At 47.3% G+C, this 20,476-nt stretch overlaps 1 protein-coding gene across 4 annotated transcripts in view; it reads left to right on the top strand.

Annotated features, from left to right (window-relative positions):
- The window catches only part of COQ8B (coenzyme Q8B), a 114,430-nt gene that overhangs the window by 28,133 nt on the left and 65,821 nt on the right, over nt 1-20,476 (top strand). For all 4 annotated transcript variants that reach the window (XM_073598529.1, XM_073598528.1, XM_073598527.1 and 1 more), the window contains exon 6: nt 455-577. In XM_073598529.1, coding sequence (XP_073454630.1) covers nt 455-577 — 123 coding nt within the window. The remainder of the gene's footprint in view (nt 1-454; nt 578-20,476) is intronic.

The raw sequence follows: 20,476 nt of genomic DNA, 5'->3' as shown, positions 1-20,476 counted from the left end.
AGCAGAGCCGAGGCACAGCGCTGGAGGAAGATCGGGCTCAGGTAAGAGTTAGTTGGGCTCGGGGGCTGCTGCACAGAGAAGTTGTTTTTTTTTTTTAGCTTTATGCATAGAATGCCTGAAGGTATAAAACCTCGAGCCTTTAGAACCACTTTAAAGTAGTAAAGGCTGTTTGGTATTTTAAAGGGTAATGTCTGCAGTCTATACTACTCCTTTTTTTGCCTGCTACCATTGTAGTGTTAGTAGATTAGCTTGTTGTAGAGGTAATTCTGACCAGTTCAGAGCTGTAGCTGCTATTCACACAGTAGGGTATTTGTTTCAAACCAATGACTCTACTGCTACCAGGTAGGGTGCTAACCACTAAGCCACTGTGCTGCCCAGTGGTTGCCCAGGTTGGATTGCAAACTTGCTGTGCCAGAGATATTATTGATGTCCTTTTTGTGTCCTTTCTCTTTAGCCGGCACCGCAGTTCTGGAGACAAATTCATTGATGACTGAGGGGAATGCAGAGAAAATTGTGGACACACTGTGTAAAGTGCGAGGAGCTGCTCTGAAGATTGGTCAGATGCTTAGTATTCAAGGTAATTTAAATAATAATTTGTATACTGAGACAGTAGCTAAAGTTAAACAGACTGTGCACTTTGCAAAGTGCAGTTGCTCCAGAGCTTAGTAAATGAGGGGAAGCTCTGCTGATTTCCATCATCCAATTGAGCAATTGTGCGAGCAAAAATGCAATTCTCTGTTTGTTTTCCTTGCACGTGATTGAGTATTCTTTGCAAAGTGAAGCTTTACCTCATTTACTAAGCTCTGTAACAAGTGCACATGCAAAGTGCACAGTCTAACTTGCCTTTAGTAAGTCAACCCCTCTAATGCCGCGTACACACGGTCGGACTTTTCGTCTACAAAAGTCCGACAGCCTGTCCGACAGACTTCCGGCGGACTTCCGGCGGACTTTCGGCGGACTTGCAGCAGACTTTCTAACGAACGGACTTGCCTACACACGACCACACAAAAGTCCGACGGATTCGTACGTGATGACGTACACCGGACTAAAATAAGGAAGTTCATAGCCAGTAGCCAATAGCTGCCCTAGCATGGGTTTTTGTCCGTCGGACTAGCACACAGACGAGCGGATTTCGGGGTCCGTCGTAGTTACGACGTAAAGATTTGAAGCATGTTTCAAATCTAAAGTCCGTCGGATTTGAGGCTGAAAAAGTCTGCTGAAAGTCCGGAGAAGCCCACACACGATCGGATTACCAGCCAGCTTTAGTCCGTCAGCGTCCGTTGGACTTTTGTAGATGAAAAGTCCGACCGTGTGTACGCGGCATAAGTACACGGTTAACATAAAGGGGCTTCCAAGAATAGAACATACGAAGGGGTAGGGGGCTCACAAGTGCCAAAGATGGAGAGAATCTTCTAAAGAGAAGAAATAATGTTAAACACAAAGAGCTGGTGATGATAGTCGGGCAGTTGCTTTTGTCACCGCAAAGTACAAACAGGTAGTGGAAATTATTAAGAGAAATCGACCTATTTTGTATTCAGACAGGGAACTGTTTGAGGTACTCCAGGGTGGTTGTAGATGTTCCAGCAGTGGTGCTCCCACCCTGGGCACCTTACTCTCTCCTAGTTTTTTTCATTAGTAAAGAAGGCCCCGCCCACCTCGCTTACATATTTGGAATATTCCATGTAATGTGAACTGGGCCTTCTTTAATATTGATTGGACCCTGGGTATTGCCAGGAGAGATCCGGCAAGTTCCCAGGTATACAGATTCAGGTAGGACCACACACGTGCTGAAAACTAGTATGTAAATACTTTTGCCTGGAGTTCAGCTTTAACCACTTCAGCCCCGGAAGGATTTACCCCCTTCCTGACCAGAGCACTTTTTACAATTTGGCACTGCGTCACTTTAACTGCTAATTGCGCGGTCATGCAATGCTGTACACAAACGAAATTTGCGTCCTTTTCTTCCCACAAATAGAGCTTTCTTTTGATGGTACTTGATCACCTCTGCCGTTTTTATTTTTTGCACTATAAACCGAAAATTTTGAAAAAAAATGATATTTTCTACTTTTTGTTATAAAAAAAATCCAATAAACTCAATTTTAGTCACACATTTAGGCCAAAATGTATTCGGCCACATGTCTTTGGTAAAAAAAAATGTCAATAAGCGTATATTTATTGGTTTGCGCAAAAGTTATAGCGTCTACAAATTAGGGTACATTTTCTGGAATTTACACAGCTTTTAGTTTATGACTGCCTATGTCATTTCGTGAGGTGCTAAAATGGCAGGGCAGTACAAATGACCCCATTTTGGAAAGTAGACACCCCAAGGAAATTGCTGAGAGGCATGTTGAGCCCATTGAATATTTATTTTTTTTGTCCCAAGTGATTGAATAATGACAAAAAAAAAAAAAAAAACATTTACAAAAAGTTGTCACTAAATGATATATTGCTCACACAGGCCATGGGCATATGTGGAATTATACTCCAAAATACATTCTGCTGCTTCTCCTGAGTATGGGGATACCACATGTGTGGGACTTTTTGGGAGCCTAGCCGCGTACGGGGCCCCGAAAACCAAGCACCGCCTTCAGGATTTCTAAGGGCATAAATTTTTTATTTCACTCCTCACTACCTATCACAGTTTTGAAGGCCATAAAATGCTTTAAAATTGCGCACAAACATGCAGTGGTGACAAACTAAATACATTTTTAAAAGCCTTTAAAAGCCTTTACAGGTTACCACTTTAGATTTACAGAGGAGGTCTACTGCTAAAATTACTGCCCTCGATCTGACCGTCGCGGTGATACCTCACATGCATGGTGCAATTGCTGTTTACATTTGACGCCAGACCGACGCTTGCGTTCGCCTTTGTGCGAGAGCAGGGGGGGACAGGGGTGCTTTTTTTTTTTTTTTTTTTTTTTTTCTTTATTATTTTTTTGCTTTTTTATCTTATTTTTAAACTGTTCCTTTCATTTTTATTTTTTTTTAATCATTTTTATTGTTATCTCAGGGAATGTAAATATCCCCTATGATAGCAATAGGTAGTGACAGGTACTCTTTTTTTTTAAAAATTGGGGTCTATTAGACCCTAGATCTCTCCTCTGCCCTCAAAACATCTGACCACACCAAGATCGGTGTGATAAAATGCTTTCCAATTTCCCAATGGCGCTGTTTACATCCGGCGAAATCTAAGTCATGAAATGCTCGTAGCTTTCAGTTTCTTAGGCCATAGAGATGTTTGGAGCCATTCTGGTCTCTGATCAGCTCTATGGTCAGCTGGCTGAATCACCGGCTGCATTCTCAGGTTCCCTGTTGGGACAGGAGAGCCAGAGAAAAACATGGAGGACGGTGGGGGGGCATTCCCTCCCACTGCTTGTAAAAGCAGGCTAGAGGCTAATTAGCCACTAGGATTGCTTTTACATGAAAGCCGACCGCTGGCAGAAAAGAATGATGCCAAGATGATAGCTAAACCTGCAGGCATCATTCTGGTATAACCACTCAAATTCCAGCAACATACCAGTACGATGCTGGTCCTTGTTGGGCATATATTGTAAACTTTTTTTCATGCAGCCTGTGGGCTGAACGAAAAAAAGATATTGATCGGTGGGTATGCCCACCATTAGAATACCTCCCTTCATCCACCCACTTCTAATGATGGGCATACATGCACCGTATATATATGTCGAAGCATGGGGGCATCCTCCCGCAAAAGTTAGGAGCAAATCGCTCCTCCACCCACTGCTGCCCCCACGCTTCGGCATATATGCTGAAGTATGTAACTGTGGTGGTGAAATCACCTCCGACAGCGCTGGAGTCACGGCTTTATGTATCGTGGGAGCAAACGCTGTTGCTGTCAAGATAAATAAATCCGCTCTGCAGCTGAATGGCGTACCTGAAAACAAAAAAGTGGTTAACAATAAAAAAACAAAGTATAAAAAAATTGCATACCTATAAAGCAAACATGATAAAAACATAACAATAAAACATTGCAGTATAGAATGCAGAACAATAGAGAGAGAACAATAAAACAACAACTATGTTTGTTTTTTATCTTATATATTTTTTTGTGTTTTTTTTTTTTTCTTTTTTTTTTACTTTTTTTTTTTTTGTTTTTTTTACACTTTTTTTTGTAACTTTAACTTTTTTAACTGGTACCAGGTTTGGGTCTCTCAAAATGCGACAGCATCTTGGGAGACCCTGTGTTAGTGTGCCTAGTCTGTGCAGTGCTGTACCCTACGCTAATACTCAACTAGTGTATGGCAGCGTTCAAAACATTCACCAATGCAAAGACCAGGATTGCCAGGACAGAGGGGACAATAATACCGGGTGTCAAGCCTAAATCCGCGCTTGCTGCAGACACGACATCTTTTTTGGGGGGCTCGTTGGGTAGGGGTACTCGGGAGGACATATTCAAAATGCCTCTCATGCAGCCGGCTTACTGCATTTGGTTGGGGAAGATGAGGTGGAGCACCGTCTGGATACAGAAGGGTTCTGACGATCTCTTCCTGGAATTTAAGGAAGGATCCAGTCTGTCCTGAAGCTCTGTATAGAACATGAGCGTTCAGCAAAGCCAATTGAAATAAATAAACAGACACTTTTTTGTACCAGCGTCTGGCCTTATGGGCAATTAGGTACGGCGCCAACAACTGGTCGTTGAGGTCCACCCCTCCCATATTAAGGTTATATTCGTGGACACAGAGGGGTTTCTCCACAACACCAGTCGCCGTAGGAATTTGGACCGTCGTGTCTGCATGAAGGGAGGTAAGAACGAAAACATTCTTATTGTCCCTCCACTTCATAGCGAGCAAGTTATTACACTGCAAGCAGGCTCTCTCCCCCAGCCTAAGACGGGAATCTACAAGCCGCTGGGGAAAGCCCCAGCGATTAGGTCGCACAGTGCCACATGCTCCAATCTGATGATCAAAAAGGTGGCTAAAAATTGGCACGCTCGTGTTTATTTATTTATTTATTTATTTCAGGTACTTATATAGCGCCGTCAATTTACGCAGCGCTTTACATATATATATTATACATTCACATCAGTCCCTATACCCTCAAGGAGCTTACAATCTAAGGTCCCTAACTCACATTCATACCTATACTAGGGCTGATTTAGACAGGATCCAATTAACCTACCAGCATGTCTTTGGAGTGTGGGAGGAAACCGGAGTACCCGGAGGAAACCCACGCAGACACAGGGAGAACATGCAAACTCCAGGCAGGTAGTGTCGTGGTTGGGATTCGAACCAGCGACCCTTCTTACTGCTAGGCGAGAGTGCTACCCACTGCGCCACTGGGAGGGAGGTGAGAACGAAAACATTCTTCTTATCCCTCCACTTCATAGCGAGAAAATTATTATACTTCAAGCAGGCTCTCTCCCCCAGCCTAAGACGGGAATCTACAAGCCGCTGGGGAAAGCCCCGGCGATTAGGTCGCACAGTGCCACATGCTCCAATCTGCTGATCAAACAAGTGACTAAAAAGTGGCACGCTCGTATAATAATTGTCCACGTACAAGTGGTACCCCTTTCCGAATAAGGGTGACACCAAGTCCCACCTATCTTGCCAGCGCGTCCTATGTAGTCAGGGCAGTTTGTCGGCTCTACGTGACTATCTTTGCCCTCGTAAACCATAAAACTACATGTATAGCCTGTGGCCCTGTCACAAAGCTTATACATCTTGACCCCGTATCTGGCACGCTTGCTGGGAAGGTACTATTTGAATGACAAGCGGCCAGAAAATTAAATCAGGGACTCATCAACGCAGACAACTTGATGGGGAGTAAACAAGTCTGCAAAATGTTGGTTGAACTGGTTTACGAGGGGCCAAATTTTGTAGAGCCGATCCTATCCAGGGTCTCCACGAGGACGACAGTTCATTGTCGTTGAAGTGCATGAACCGCAAAAATCTGCTCGTATCGTGCCCTGGCCATGGAAGCAGAGAACACGGGCGAATGGTAAATTGGGTCAGTGGACCAATATGACCGCAACTCACTCTTTTTAGTTATGCCCATGAGGAGGGAAAGGCCCAGAAAGATCTTAAATTCGGAAACCGTAATTGGTTTCCAATCTCTGGCAAGGGAGGACTGGGGATTAGCGGCGATGTGTTGACCAGTGTACAAATTGCTTTGGTCCACAATAGATCTATAGAGATCTTCGGTGAAAAACAGCGAATAAAAATCCAGTGGCGTAAAGTCAACTGTTTCCACCTGAATTCTGGGTTGGCCAGTGAATGGGGGAAGTACGGGTGCTGCAGAAGTGGTGGGTACCCAATTCGGATTGGCGAATGCAGCAGGAAGGGCACTATGGGCACGATGGGCCTGTGTTCGTCTTCTTGGTGGCAGCGGGACACTACTAGTGCTTGCCACCTCACCAGCTTGAACTGCACTTATGGGACTCGCCACGTCACCAAGTGTTACTGCAGTCTGTCATGGAGCCGCTGTCCTCTACAGGATCGTATTCTGAGCCTGAATCTGACAGATGAGTGACTTCCTCTTCACTATCTGTCATGCTCAGAAACCTGTAGGCCTCTTCACTAGTGTACCTTCGAAGTGACAGTTATCGATCGATACTGCACTTGGGTGGACTGGGCAGGGCTGGGCCGAGGAGCAAAACGCAGGTGCTAGCAGGAATCTGGGCTGATCCCGCTAACACAGCGTTTTTGGGAACCCTAAACTGCTGGGGAGTATAGATCTGATTGGATCAGATATCGATCCGTTCAGATACTATAGCACTATAGCACTAAGGGAGGTGTATGCTGCGTGCGTGGGTGTTAGCGGTACTGGCGCTAACCTGACGCTGCCTGGGGCGACGCAGACCTTATCTGATCCTAAAAATGTAACTTATATCACCGCCGGGCAATTAGGGGGTTAAACCTTTATAAGGTAATAAACGGCGGGTGCCCTAAAACTATAATAAACTATAAAAAACAAACTAACCAGCGTCACCCGTATCACTTATACGGTGATCGCTGGTGAAAGGGTTAACTAGGGGGCAATCAGGGGGTTAAAACCTTTAGCAGGTAGTATATGGGGGTCGCTATAGAACACTGACAGCGAACCTATATACTTACCTCCCTAACTAGCGTCACCTGTGTCACTAATACAGCGATTAGAAAAACGATCACTTAGCGACACTGGTGACAGGGGGTGATCAAGGGGTTAACCTTTATTAGGGGGGGTTAGGGGGGTACCCTAGACCCAAAGGGGGGTACCCCAGACCTAAAGGGGGCTAACCTAACTGCCCTAACACTTATAACTGTCACAAACTGACACCAATGCAAAAAAAAACTGCTATTGGTGTCAGTGTGACAGGGGGTACAGGGGGGTGATCGAGGGGTGAAGGGGGGTGACAAGTGTGCCTGGCGTGTTCTACTGAACGTGTAGTGTTGGTGCAACTTACTTGGATGTCTTCTCTCCTCGGCGCCGGATCGAAAAGACCGATTCGAGGAGGGATGACATCACTTCCTCTCCCTCTGTTTACATTACAGAGGGAGAGGAAGCATTTCATTTGCTGGGAGCGATCGGGAGGGGGTGGCCATCAAGAGCCGACCGCCTATGGCACTGGGGGGGGGGTCAGATTGGACCCCCCGCCCGCGGGAAGGCAATCACGTACCAGGTACGTGATTTTGCCTGCCCGTGCCATTCTGTTGACGTATATAGTCGTTAGGCGGTCGGCAAGTGGTTAAGGAGACTAAGAACATACAAGAGGATGTGGCATCTATGACGAATTACAATATACGTACACTATTAGGATATTGAGAAAACTTCCAGAAATATTGACCAATTCTCATTTGTCTTGTCATCTTCCAGAAAAGCCCAAAATAATGTACAAAAGAGCACCAATTCTGAAGCATCACATTGATACAAAGTTAAGCAGGGCAATCACTTCTACACAGAATGTGGAAACCTTACAAGAAGACCTAAATAAAATAATGGGGTGGGCGGGGAAGCGTTGATGGTAAAGCGCCACTAGTTTTAGCGGCGCTTTTCGGGTGCTTAAAAGGGTTAAAAGCGCCCGCAAAGCGCTGCTGCCGAATCGCTGCCCATTGATTTCAATGGGTAGGAGCGGTGCCCTAAAGATGCTGCTTGCAGGACTTTTTCTAAGGTCCTGCAAGCGCACCGCTCCGGTGTGAAAGCACTTGGGCTCTTACACTGGGGCTGCAAGGGAGGCATTTTTCAGGCGCTTTACAGGTGCTATTTTTAGCCCTTTAGCGCCTGAAAAACGTCTCAGTGTGAAAGGGGTTAAACGCAAGCACACTCGCACACCACAGGAAGTTGAACTGGATGGACTGGTGTCTTTTTTTTTTTTTCAACCTTACCAACTATGTAAATTGTAAAAAATATTCCAGATCCCCAAATAGGAAGTACATCATTTTTATGGATAGGAAAGGATCTTATGACAGTGGTAGATGTAAGGATGGGAGAAGTAATGAGAAAAGGAAAAGATATTCACATGTTATTTTTATTTGTGGATGACATGCTGGACTGCCCCTAGAGGACCCTTTTAATGACAAGTATCACATGTATGTACTCTTTAGCGGACTTGTACAGTGACTGTGGAACACATGATCCACTTCTTGGGGTCTTTGCTGTTTGGAATGATCCATGTTTCATATATGGACTTTATTTAGCCTGTACTGTAATATTCCACTTCATCGGGCTGGATATCTTCACTTTCCACTAAATACATTCTTGTGGGAGATCCTTTGTGGATCACTTGTTGATAACCTTCGGAAGACTATCTTGCAGGCATATGTGGTTGGATGTGTCTGCCGTGTCCAAATCACTTTACTTGAATTCATCTACAGTAGTGAAGATAACTTGGTGCCCAGATATGATTTTACCAGCCGACTAAAGGACCGTACACACAATCAGAAAATTGCAATACCGCTTTTAAAGCAATTGTACGATTATCTGATCGTTGGTACACAGCTTTCGTCCGAAATTATCCAAAGGGACAAACACAATTCTTGTACAATACCAGATCATATGATTTTCATTTAACCAGTACAACTTTTGTCTGAAAACACAATACAAACACAATATATTACATCACTTTTACATTTTTATTCTGTCGTTCGAGAATTTTCGAACCTTAGTAACCTCTTCATTTTCGATATGGAGGCTAACAAGAAAAAAAACAGACGATCATTCATCCGATAATCTCATCATGTGTGCCGGATTTAAGAGTTTGTGTCTGTAGCACCCCCCCCCACCCCACCCCACCCCACCCAATGCCCACGGGCATTTGAGGGACCCATAGTGCCTGGGTGGGCTGACGTTTACCCCAGGGCTGAGTCCAAAGCTAAAAGGGATTGGGAAACATTCAGCGTCAGTCACTTTGAGTGTGTTTTCAAGGATTTTATTACTTAGCACACAAGGAGAGAGGATTAAGAGCTGTAGGTACCCAAATGCAACACTTAATGTCTCCCAGGAGAGTCACCTGGCCCCTGCGGATATCCAGCTCCAGGTTATTATCGTGTCCGCTGACACCAATGTTGGGGGTTATTATTGGGTCCACTGACACCAATGTTGGGGGTTCATTTTGTGTCCGCTGACACTAATGTTGCAGGTTAATATTGTCTCCACTGACACCATTGTTAGGGATTAATATTGTGCCCACATCAATGTTGGGTGTTAATATTGCATTCAGTGACACCAATGTAGGGGGCTTTTTTTCAATTCACTGACACAAAAGTTGAGGTTATAATTGCATCCACTGGCACAAATGTCGGGCCTTATTATTACCACTCACACGAATGTCTCCTGCAGGTATCCAGCTCCAGGTTATTTTTGTGTCCACAGACACCAATGCTGAGAGTTATTATTGTGTCCACTGAAACCAATGTTAGGGGTTAATATTGCATCCACTAACACTAACATTGGGGGTTAATTTTGTGCCCACTGACAGCAATGTTGGGGATTATTATTGTGTCAAGTGGCACAAATGCTGAGAATTATTGACTGTCGGTTGGTGCTGATTTCCTGGACAAGACCAGAGCAGAGGCAATGTTATGGTTATATAGGGAAATGTTATGTGTGGTCATTTTTGGAGGGCCACTCGACCCAAAACATTCAGTAATAGATGGAGGAGCCTTAATTCCCCATGATTAAGTTCCGGGGGCAGAGTGAAACGCATTGGAGGGGCATGGCTTGGTTGGAGCCCGGGCTGAGGCTGGCATATGCCTCCTCACGGGTTTTGCTGTGATGTGCGACTTTTAGGACTTTCTTTCCCTCCTGGATGTTTTAAGCTGAGACGAGCTCTGTCCTTGTCAGCACTCCTAGTGGTTTGTCATGCAAGAGAACCTGGTGGAGCCTTGAGCGGCGCCTGTTATTTTTGTTGTAGGTCACATAGATGGAGGAGCGTTATACTATCTAACTGTATCTCATATGTTGTGATGAGATGTCTGGAACTGAGATCCCAGATCTTCACATTTACTCCCACCATTACATGAAGGGATGACTCTCCCAGATAAGCGATTCATCGGATGGTGCATGCAACAGGAGAAATGGGAGCACCTCACTGTGAGCAGGAATAGAGCAAGAAACTACTGTAAGGTGATGATACTACAGGAGACATAAGAAGCCATGGGCGACTAAGACCAGCAGACTCCACTTTTAACTGAAATATCACTTTTGGATGGACTGGCCCTTTAATTGTACAGGTGATACAAAGGACATGGCGGAGGGAGTGTGTGTAAACCCCCCAGTGCTGCTACATTCATGGGTTAAAGGATGTGCAAACCCCAACAATGAACTTCTATTTTTTCCAATTAAAAAAAAAATACCTGCCAGAAATTTATTTAAACCTGTGTGTTCCCGTGGTCTGTGCCTCTGCTGCACTGAAACCTCAAGCAGTATTGTCAGCCAGTGTTAATTTAGTCGACTAAAACAATACTATTTTAGTCTATTAAAATACGACTAAAACGTAAACAATTGAGATGACTAAAACTAAAATGGCATTTTAGTCAAAAGACTAATATAGGACTAAAACTAAAATGCCATTTTAGTCAAAAGACTACTGCCCCGTACACACGGTCGGACTTTGTTCGGACATTCCGACAACAAAATCCTAGGATTTTTTCCGACGGATGTTGGCTCAAACTTGACTTGCATACACACGGTCACACAAAGTTGTCGGAAAATCCGATCGTTCTGATCGCGATGACGTAAAACACGTACGTCGGGACTATAAACTGGGCAGTGGCCAATAGCTTTCATCTCTTTATTTATTCTGAGCATGCGTGGCACTTTGTCCGTCGGATTTGTGTACACACGATCGGAATTTCCGACAACGGATTTTGTTGTCGGAAAATTTTATAGCCTGCTCTCAAACTTTGTGTGTCGGAAAATCCGATGGAAAATGTGTGATGGAGCCTACACACGGTCGAAATTTCCGACAACAAGGTCCTATCACACATTTTCCGTCGGAAAATCCGACCGTGTGTACAGGGCATTAGACTAAAACTAAATTTGAAATTTGACTTCAAAATTCACACTGGTCTGTAGTGCATGTTCATACCTCAATACCATAAATAATAACATATTAGATTTTTCACTCAAGCAGTATATAATGAGTTTGGAAATTGTAGAGAAATGTTCACTAATGCATTACAATTTATTTACACTCATTAGATTTTAGACCACTAAAATGAGTTTTAGTTGACTAAAATGTACTGGAGATTTAGTCGACTAAATACGACTAAAACGATTGCAGAAGACTAAAATGGGACTAAAGCTAAAATGCCATTTTAGTCCTAAGACTAAAACTAAATCGAAATTTGCTGCCAAAATGAACACTGTTGTCAGCCCTGCTGAGTTCTCCTCTATAGACTACAGAACACCTGCCCCTTATGTTATGAAGATCAGGAGGGGGTGTCCTATAGTCCTAACACACTTTTTGCCCAAGGGTGCCTATGATACTTTTCCATGCATACAGTACAGCAAATGAACGTTTTCACCCTAGGACAGGAAGTATGTTACTGGTAGGATTAGATGAAAACTAATGTGGCCACACCATCTTAGGACTGGTAAACTGTAATATATTACATTTTTACTGCCGCCTTCTTCAGGTGCGCATACTCTCCTTCCTTTCACTCTCCTGACACTCCATTAAAACCCAAATGAACATTTCATTTAAAGCAGCTAAATCCTGTATGTTCCAGGTGCATCATGACAAAAAGGAGTTCAGTGTATTGCAGTTGGAAAAACAGCCACAACCTGCCAGCAGCTGCAAAGTGGGGCCCTTGCTTTCCACGTGGAAGCAATTATCTGTTTGCAGAGGTCCAACATGCCCCCTGCTGAGTCTGAGATATAGCACTGCAATCAATAGAGCTCAAGCTCCCTGCTATTGGAGAGCTCTAGCTCTGACCCTTCAGGGAGCAAGCTGGACCTCTGCAGAGAGACTGCTGCTTCCCCACGTAGAGCAAGGGACCTTTCTTTCCTGCAGCATGCTGTCAGGGTACAAGCTTTTCTAGTCAGGCTGCTGTTTAACCACTTCAATACAGGGCACATTCACCCCCTTCCTGCTCAGGCCATTTTTCAGCTGTCAGCGCTGTCGCACTTTGAATGACAATTGCGCGGTCATGCAACACTGTGCTCAAATTTATTTTTCATCATTTTCTTCAGACAAATAGAGCTTTCTTTTGGTGGTATTTAATCACTTCCCACCTAGCCTATAGCAGAATGATGGCTGGGCGGTGGTTCTGTTATCCTGAGTGGGCGTGATGAGGAGTGCAGCGCGGCGATCGGAGGTGCTGTGTGTCAGTCTGACACACTGCATCTTCCATTGTGGTATGGAGCCTCTGACAGAGGCTCCATACCAAGTGATCAGCTGTGACCAATCACAGCTGATTATCGTGCGAACCAGGAAGTGCCAGTAAAGGGCATTCCTCAGTTCGCTCTGACAGGGAGAGTCGAACGGCGGCTCTCCCTGTCAGAGGGGGGGATCTGTGCTGATGATCAGCACACTGATTATCAGCACAGTCCCCATCAGATGTGCCCATCATCTGCCAATCGGTGCCCTATCAATAACAGCTGTTAGTGCCAATGAAAGTGCCAATCACTGCCCAGCAGTAACACCTGTCAGTACCTCATCAGTGCCCATCAATTGTACATATATCAGTGCCTATCTGTGCCACCTTATCAGTGCTGCCTCCATCAGTTTCCCGTCAGTGAAGGTGAAAACAAAATTTTATAACCGAAACGAAGAAAACATTTTTTTTTTTTTTTTCAAAAATCTCGGTCTTTTTTAATTTGTTTAGCAAAAAAAAAAAAAAAAAAACCCAGTGGTGATCAAATACCACCAAAAGAAAGCTCTATTTATGGGAAGAAAATGATAAAAATTTAGTTTGGGTACAGTGTTGCTTGACCGCGAAATTGTCATTCAAAGTGCGACAGCGCTGAAAGCTGAAAATTGTCCTGGACAGGAAGGGTCGAAAGTGCCCAGCACTGTAGTAGTGTAGTGAAGTAGTTATTCACTGCTGGGTTTTTTTGTTTCCCTGAAAATAAGCTTGGGTCTTATATATATTTTGGCAACAAAAGACACAGTAGGGCTTATTTTCGGGGTAGGTCTTACCGTGTAAGGTGCTGTCTTCCCTACGCTCTCTCTCCCTGCCTGACAGGAATCCCTAGTGCGAACTGAGTTAAAATGCTTGTAAAATCCTATAATCCACTCTATTACAGTAGTATATAATGTACAATGTGTGTTTCTGTAATATAATTGTGCCAAATACCTTTGTTATAGCGCCGCTCTGCGCTTCTGTGAACCGCTTGAGCTCTCTTCCCTGCAATTATATTACAGAAACACACACATTGTACATTATATATTACTGTAATAGAGTGGGTTGTAGGATTTTACAAGCATTTTAAACTAGGGCTTATTTTCGGGGTAGAGCTTATATTGCAGCCCTCCTGGAAAATAAAGCTAGGTCTTATTTTTGGGGAAACACGGTACTGAAAATTATGGAGGAAAAAAAAAATGTTTTTCTTAGTTTCTGTCAGTAAATTTTGTAAATAACTATTTTTTCTCCTTCACTGATGTGCGCTGATGAGGCTGCACTGATGAGGCTGCACTGATGAGGAGGCACGAATATGCCGCACTGATGGGCGGCATGGATAGGGGGCACTGATGGGCAGCACAGATAGGCAGCACTGGTGGGAGGCAGTGATGGACATTAATGGGCAGCACTGATGAGCAGGCACTGAAAGGCATCACTTATGGGCACTGCTAGGACTTTCCTGTAAACGGGGCTCTACCTGCCCTGGTCTCTTCTGCGAGGGGATACCACTCCTCACCACACGCTCTGTCAGTGTGAGGTGAGGAGAGCTGATTAACGGCACTTCCCCATTTACATGTGACCCGCTGTGATTGGACACAGCCAGTCACATGGTTAAAGAGCTGTGTCTTCGACTCTTTACAGAGATCGGGGATTATGCCTCTGGTTTGTACTGAGCTGATTGAAAATAAAAGTTTGGTTTGGCTTTAGGTCGGGGGTTAAAGTGAGCCTGTGGTGTGCCTAAAGAGAGCAGTTACATTTGTCAGAAGCTAACAGATTTACTCAGTCGTGTTGTAGAGATTGATCGCTAAACAGAAACCACACAAGAATAGTGTGTAATGCTACATCTGTCCATTTTGTTGTGTTCAGAACAGACAAAAAAAAATCTGACCAGCACAAGGTCTGTGTGTTGATGTGCATTGTGGTGCACAGCAATGCATACAGTACAGTGCATCCGGAAAGTATTGACAGCACTTCACTTTTTCCACATTTTATGTTACAGCCTTATTACTACATGGATTATACAAGGGATGTTTACATTCCTTGTAATAGGAATAAAAGTGACACGTTTTTTTTTAAAACAGTGTAAAAATAAATAAAACAATGTAAAATAAATAATAAAAATAAAATAGCATGGCCCGGCGTTGCAGAGTGGCCCTTGAGAGATTTGGGAGGACTTTAACAGCAACCCCATCAAATTCCAGATCTCCTGCATCCCATGCCTTGCGTATGTGTTCCTTGTGAATACCGTGATGGAGTCTGCAGATCACATCACAGGGCCTTGTGTCAGTTGGTCTGGGGCCCAGCTCCCTGTGGATCCAGTCCAGTTCCACAGGGTCTGGCAGTTCGACCCCTGCTATGCTCTGGAAAATGGCAACAGCTGTATCGGCCCCAGTCGCCTGGGGCGCACTCTGGTGGGGTGGCGTTGCCTGGGGCGCACTCTGGTGGGGTGGCGTTGCCTGGGGCGCACTCTGGTGGGGTGGCGTTGCCTGGGGCGCACTCTGGTGGGGTGGCGTTGCCTGGGGCGCACTCTGGTGGGGTGGCGTTGCCTGGGGCGCACTCTGGTGGGGTGGCGTTGCCTGGGGCGCACTCTGGTGGGGTGGCGTTGCCTGGGGCGCACTCTGGTGGGGTGGCGTTGCCTGGGGCGCACTCTGGTGGAGTGGCCTGGCCCGGGGTGCACTCTGGTGGAGTGACGTCGCCTGGGGCGCACTCATACTGTCTTTTATTTTTTTCTCTTTTTGTTTCTTTTTCTGGTTCTTTTTCCTTTGTCCGGTTCTGTGATGATCGAGGGTTCTTCTGGGTAAGTCTCCTTGTGGAAGTCGAACTCTGGTGGAGTGGCCATGTCTAGGTCACACTCTGGTGGAGTGGCCTCGCCTGGGGCGCAGTCTGGTGGAGTGACGTCGCCTGGGGCGCACTCTGGTGGAGTGGCCTCGCCTGGGGCGCACTCTGGTGGGGTGGCGTTGCCTGGGGCGCACTCTGGTGGAGTGACGTCGCCTGGGGCGCACACGCCTGCAGGAAAGAAAAAGTCTACTGGCTTCCAACCTCCCTTCACAGCTCCAACTCGTACTGTCTTTTTATTTTTTTTCTATTTTTGTTTCTTTTCTCCACGATCATCGAGGGTTCTTCGAGGGCTCTTCTGCAGGGAGGGGGTGATGACAATTTTGGTTTTTTAATTTCTTCCTTTTTTTCTTTCTTTTTTCCTTTCTGACAGCGAGCGCCACTTTTTCGTGTAGTCTCAGTGTCATCGTCGCTTTCTGGAGGAAGCATAAAGCGAACACGACGTTTTTCTTTTTTTATGTAGAAGTGGGGTCGCCTTGGTCGATTATCATCTTCATGCCCTGGAGGAAGTGTAAAGCGAACATGACGTTTTGGTTTCTCTATGTCTAGGTTGCACTCTGGTGGAGTGGCCATGTCCAGGTTGCACTCTGGTGGAGTGGCCATGTCTGGGGCACACTCTGGTGGAGTGGCGTCGCCTGGGTCGCACTCTGGTGGAGTGGCGTCGCCTGGGGCGCAATCTGGTAGAGTGGCGGCGCCTGGGGCGCACTCTGGTGGAGTGGCGTCGCCTGGGGCGCACTCATACTGTCTTTTATTTTTTCTATTTCTGGTTCTTTTTCCTTTGTCCTGTTCTGTGATGATTGAGGGTTCTTCTGGTGGAGTCTTCTTGTGGAAGTCAAATTCTGGTGGAGTGGCCTGGCCTGGGGCGCACTCTGGTGGAGTGGCCTGGCCTGGGGCGCACTCTGGTGGAGTGGCCTGGCCTGGGGCGCACTCTGGTGGAGTGGCCTGGCCTGGGGCGCACTCTGGTGGAGTGGCCTGGCCTGGGGCGCACTCTGGTGGAGTGGCCTGGCCTGGGGCGCACTCTGGTGGAGTGGCCTGGCCTGGGGCGCACTCTGGTGGAGTGGCCTGGCCTGGGGCGCACTCTGGTGGAGTGGCCTGGCCTGGGGCGCACTCTGGTGGAGTGACGTCGCCTGGGGCGCACTCTGGTGGAGTGACGTTGCCTGGGGCGCACTCTGGTGGAGTGGCCTGGCCCGGGGCGCACTCTGGTGGAGTGGCCTGGCCCGGGGCGCACTCTGGTGGAGTGGCCTGGCCCGGGGCGCACTCTGGTGGAGTGGCCTGGCCCGGGGCGCACTCTGGTGGAGTGGCCTGGCCCGGGGCGCACTCTGGTGGAGTGGCCTGGCCCGGGGCGCACTCTGGTGGAGTGGCCTGGCCCGGGGCGCACTCTGGTGGAGTGACGTCGCCTGGGGCACACTCTGGTGGAGTGACGTCGCCTGGGGCGCACTCATACTGTCTTTTATTTTTTCTCTTTTTGTTTCTTTTTCTGGTTCTTTTTCCTTTGTCCGGTTCTGTGATGATCGAGGGTTCTTCTGGGTAAGTCTCCTTGTGGAAGTCGAACTCTGGTGGAGTGGCCATGTCTAGGTCACACTCTGGTGGAGTGGCCTCGCCTGGGGCGCAGTCTGGTGGAGTGACGTCGCCTGGGGCGCACTCTGGTGGAGTGGCCTCGCCTGGGGCGCACTCTGGTGGAGTGACGTCGCCTGGGGCGCACTCTGGTGGAGTGACGTCGCCTGGGGCGCACTCTGGTGGAGTGACGTCGCCTGGGGCGCACTCTGGTGGAGTGACGTCGCCTGGGGCGCACTCTGGTGGAGTGGCCTCGCATGGGGCGCACTCTGGTGGAGTGACGTCGCATGGGGCGCACTCTGGTGGAGTGACGTCGCCTGGGGCGCACTCTGGTGGAGTGACGTCGCCTGGGGCGCACTCTGGTGGAGTGACGTCGCCTGGGGCGCACTCTGGTGGAGTGGCCTCGCCTGGGGCGCACTCTGGTGGAGTGGCCTCGCCTGGGGCGCACTCTGGTGGAGTGGCCTCGCCTGGGGCGCACTCTGGTGGAGTGACGTCGCCTGGCGAGCACTCTGGTGGAGTGACGTCGCCTGGGGCGCACTCTGGTGGAGTGACGTCGCCTGGGGCGCACTCTGGTGGAGTGACGTCGCCTGGGGCGCACTCTGGTGGAGTGACGTCGCCTGGGGCGCACTCTGGTGGAGTGGCCTCGCCTGGGGCGCACTCTGGTGGAGTGGCCTCGCCTGGGGCGCACTCTGGTGGAGTGACGTCGCCTGGCGAGCACTCTGGTGGAGTGACGTTGCCTGGGGCGCACTCTGGTGGGGTCTGAATGTGATGGACGACAGGTATGCCGTGTGAGCCTTGTCTGCAGTTAATACCGCATACATCTTCAATAAAAGAAAAAAAAGAGAGGAATTAGATTTAGCACCTTCACCTACATTTCATATATTTTTTTCTTTTGTACAACACTACTCATACAGTAGAACACGCAGGCACACAAATCACCCCCCCCCCCCCCCCAGTCACAGTGACACCAATAACAGTTTTTTTTTTTTTTCTGATTACTGCATTGGTGTCATTTGTGACAGTTATAAGTGTTAGGGCAGGTAGTGGTAGGCCCCTTTAGGTCTAGGGTACCCCCCTAATAAAGGTTTAACCCCTTGATCACCCCCTGTCGCCAGTGTCACTAAGCAATCTTTTTTCTGAACGCCGTATTAGTGTCAGAAGTGACGCTAGTTAGCCAGGTAAGTATTTAGGTTCACCGTCAGCTTTTTATAGCGTCAGGTACCCCCATATACTACCTAATAAAGGTTTTAACCCCCTGATTGCCCCCTAGTTAACCCTTTCACCACTGATCACCGTATAAGTGTTACGGGTGACGCTGGTTAGTTTGTTTGTTATACCCGCCGTTTATTATCCAATAAAGGTTTAACCCCTGATCGCCCGGCGGGTGATATGTTTAGGTTTTAGTGTCAGATAGGGTCTGCGTCGCCCCAGGCAGCATCAGGTTAGTGCCAGTACCGCTAACACCCACACACGCAGCATACACCTCCCTTAGTGGTATAGTATCTGAACAGATCGATATCTGATCAGATCTATACTAGCGTCCCCAGCAGTTTAGGGTTCCCAAAAACAGTGTTAGCGGGATCAGCCCAGATACCTGCTAGCACCTGCGTTTTGCCCCTCCACCCAGCCCAGCCCACCCCACCCAAGTGCAATATCGATCGATCACTGTCACTTACAAAACACTGAACACACATAACTGCAGCGTTTGCAGAGTCAGGCCTGATTCCTGCGATCGCTAAGTTTTTTGGTAGCGTTTGTTACATTTGCTGACAGTCTAGGAGCTTTTTTACCTGTGAGTCTCACTACTGTACCAGTAAATTTAGAGCCCAAAATGGCAAATTGAAGGTACAGTAGTGAAGAGGCCTACACGTTTTTGAGCTTGACAGATAGCGGAAGTCACTCATCTGGCAGATTCAGGCTCAGAATACGATCCTGTAGACAGCAGCGGCTCCATGACAGATAGCTCTGACGACAGAGTTGTGGTCCCTGCCAAGGTCAGGCGTACCAGACCCCGATCTTCTGCTGTTGAGGTGCAAGAACCGCAGGGCTCTCGTTTGGAGCAGAGAAGTACTAGCGCCGCTATTCCTTCTGGTGATCTGGCAAGCACCAGCGGCCTAGTACACCCTGGTCGTACATCCACAAATGCAGTAACACTTGGTGACGTGGCGAGTCCCATAAATGCAGTTCAAGCTGGTGAGGTGGCAAGCACAAGTAGTGTCCCGCTGCCACCAAGAAGAAGACAAAGACAGGCCCGTCGTGCCCATAATGTCCTTCCTGCAGAATTTGCCAATCCTAATTGGGAGCCCACCACTTCTGCAGCACCCGTACTTTCCCCATTCACTGGCCAACCCGGCATTCAGGTGGAAACAGTTGATTTTACGTCACTTGATTTTTATTCGCTGTTTTTCACCAAAGATCTCTATAGATCTATTGTGGACCAAAGTAATTTGTATGCTGGTCAATTCATCGCTGCTAATCCCTAGTCCTCCCTTGCCAGAGATTGGAAACCAATTACGGTTTCCGAATTTAAGACCTTTCTGGGCCTATCCCTTGACATGGGCATAGTTAAAGTGAGTACGTTGCGGTCATATTGGTCCACTGACCCAATTTACCATATGCCCGTGTTCTCTGCTTCCATGGCCAGGGCACGATACTAGCAGATGTTGCGGTTCATGCACTTCAATGACAATGCAGATCCTGGATACGATTGGCTCTACAAAATTCGGTCCCTCGTAAACCACTTCAACCAACGTTTTTCAGACTTGTTTACTCCCCATCAAGTTGTCTGCGTTGATGAGTCCCTGATTAGGTTTTCTGGCCACTAGTCATTCAAACAGTATCTTCCCAGCAAGCGTGCCAGATACGGGGTCAAGATGTATAAGCTCTGTGACAGGGCCACAGGCTATACATGTAGTTTTATGGTTTACAAGGGAAGAGATAGTCACGTAGAGCCGACAAACTGCCCTGACTACATAGGAAGCGCTGGCAAGATTGTGTGGGACTTGGTGTCACCCTTATTCGGAAAGGGGTACCATTTGTATGTGGACAATTATTACACGAGCGTGCCACTTTTTAGTCACTTAACCACTTGCCGCCCGCCATATAGCAAAATGACGGCAGCAAAGTGGTTTCAATATCCTGACCAGACGTCATGTGACGTGATCAGGATATTAAGCCACTGCGCGCCCCCGGGGGAGCGCATCGCGGCGATCGTTGTTGCGGTGTGTCAGTCTGACACACCGCAACTCCGATCTAGATAAAGAGTCTGATGGAGACTCTTTACCACGTGATCAGCCCTGTCCAATCAT

The sequence above is a fragment of the Aquarana catesbeiana genome, linkage group LG09 (assembly GCF_042186555.1).
Source record: "Aquarana catesbeiana isolate 2022-GZ linkage group LG09, ASM4218655v1, whole genome shotgun sequence".
Classification (NCBI taxonomy): domain Eukaryota; kingdom Metazoa; phylum Chordata; class Amphibia; order Anura; family Ranidae; genus Aquarana; species Aquarana catesbeiana.
This window is presented reverse-complemented; position numbering and strand designations above follow the sequence as displayed.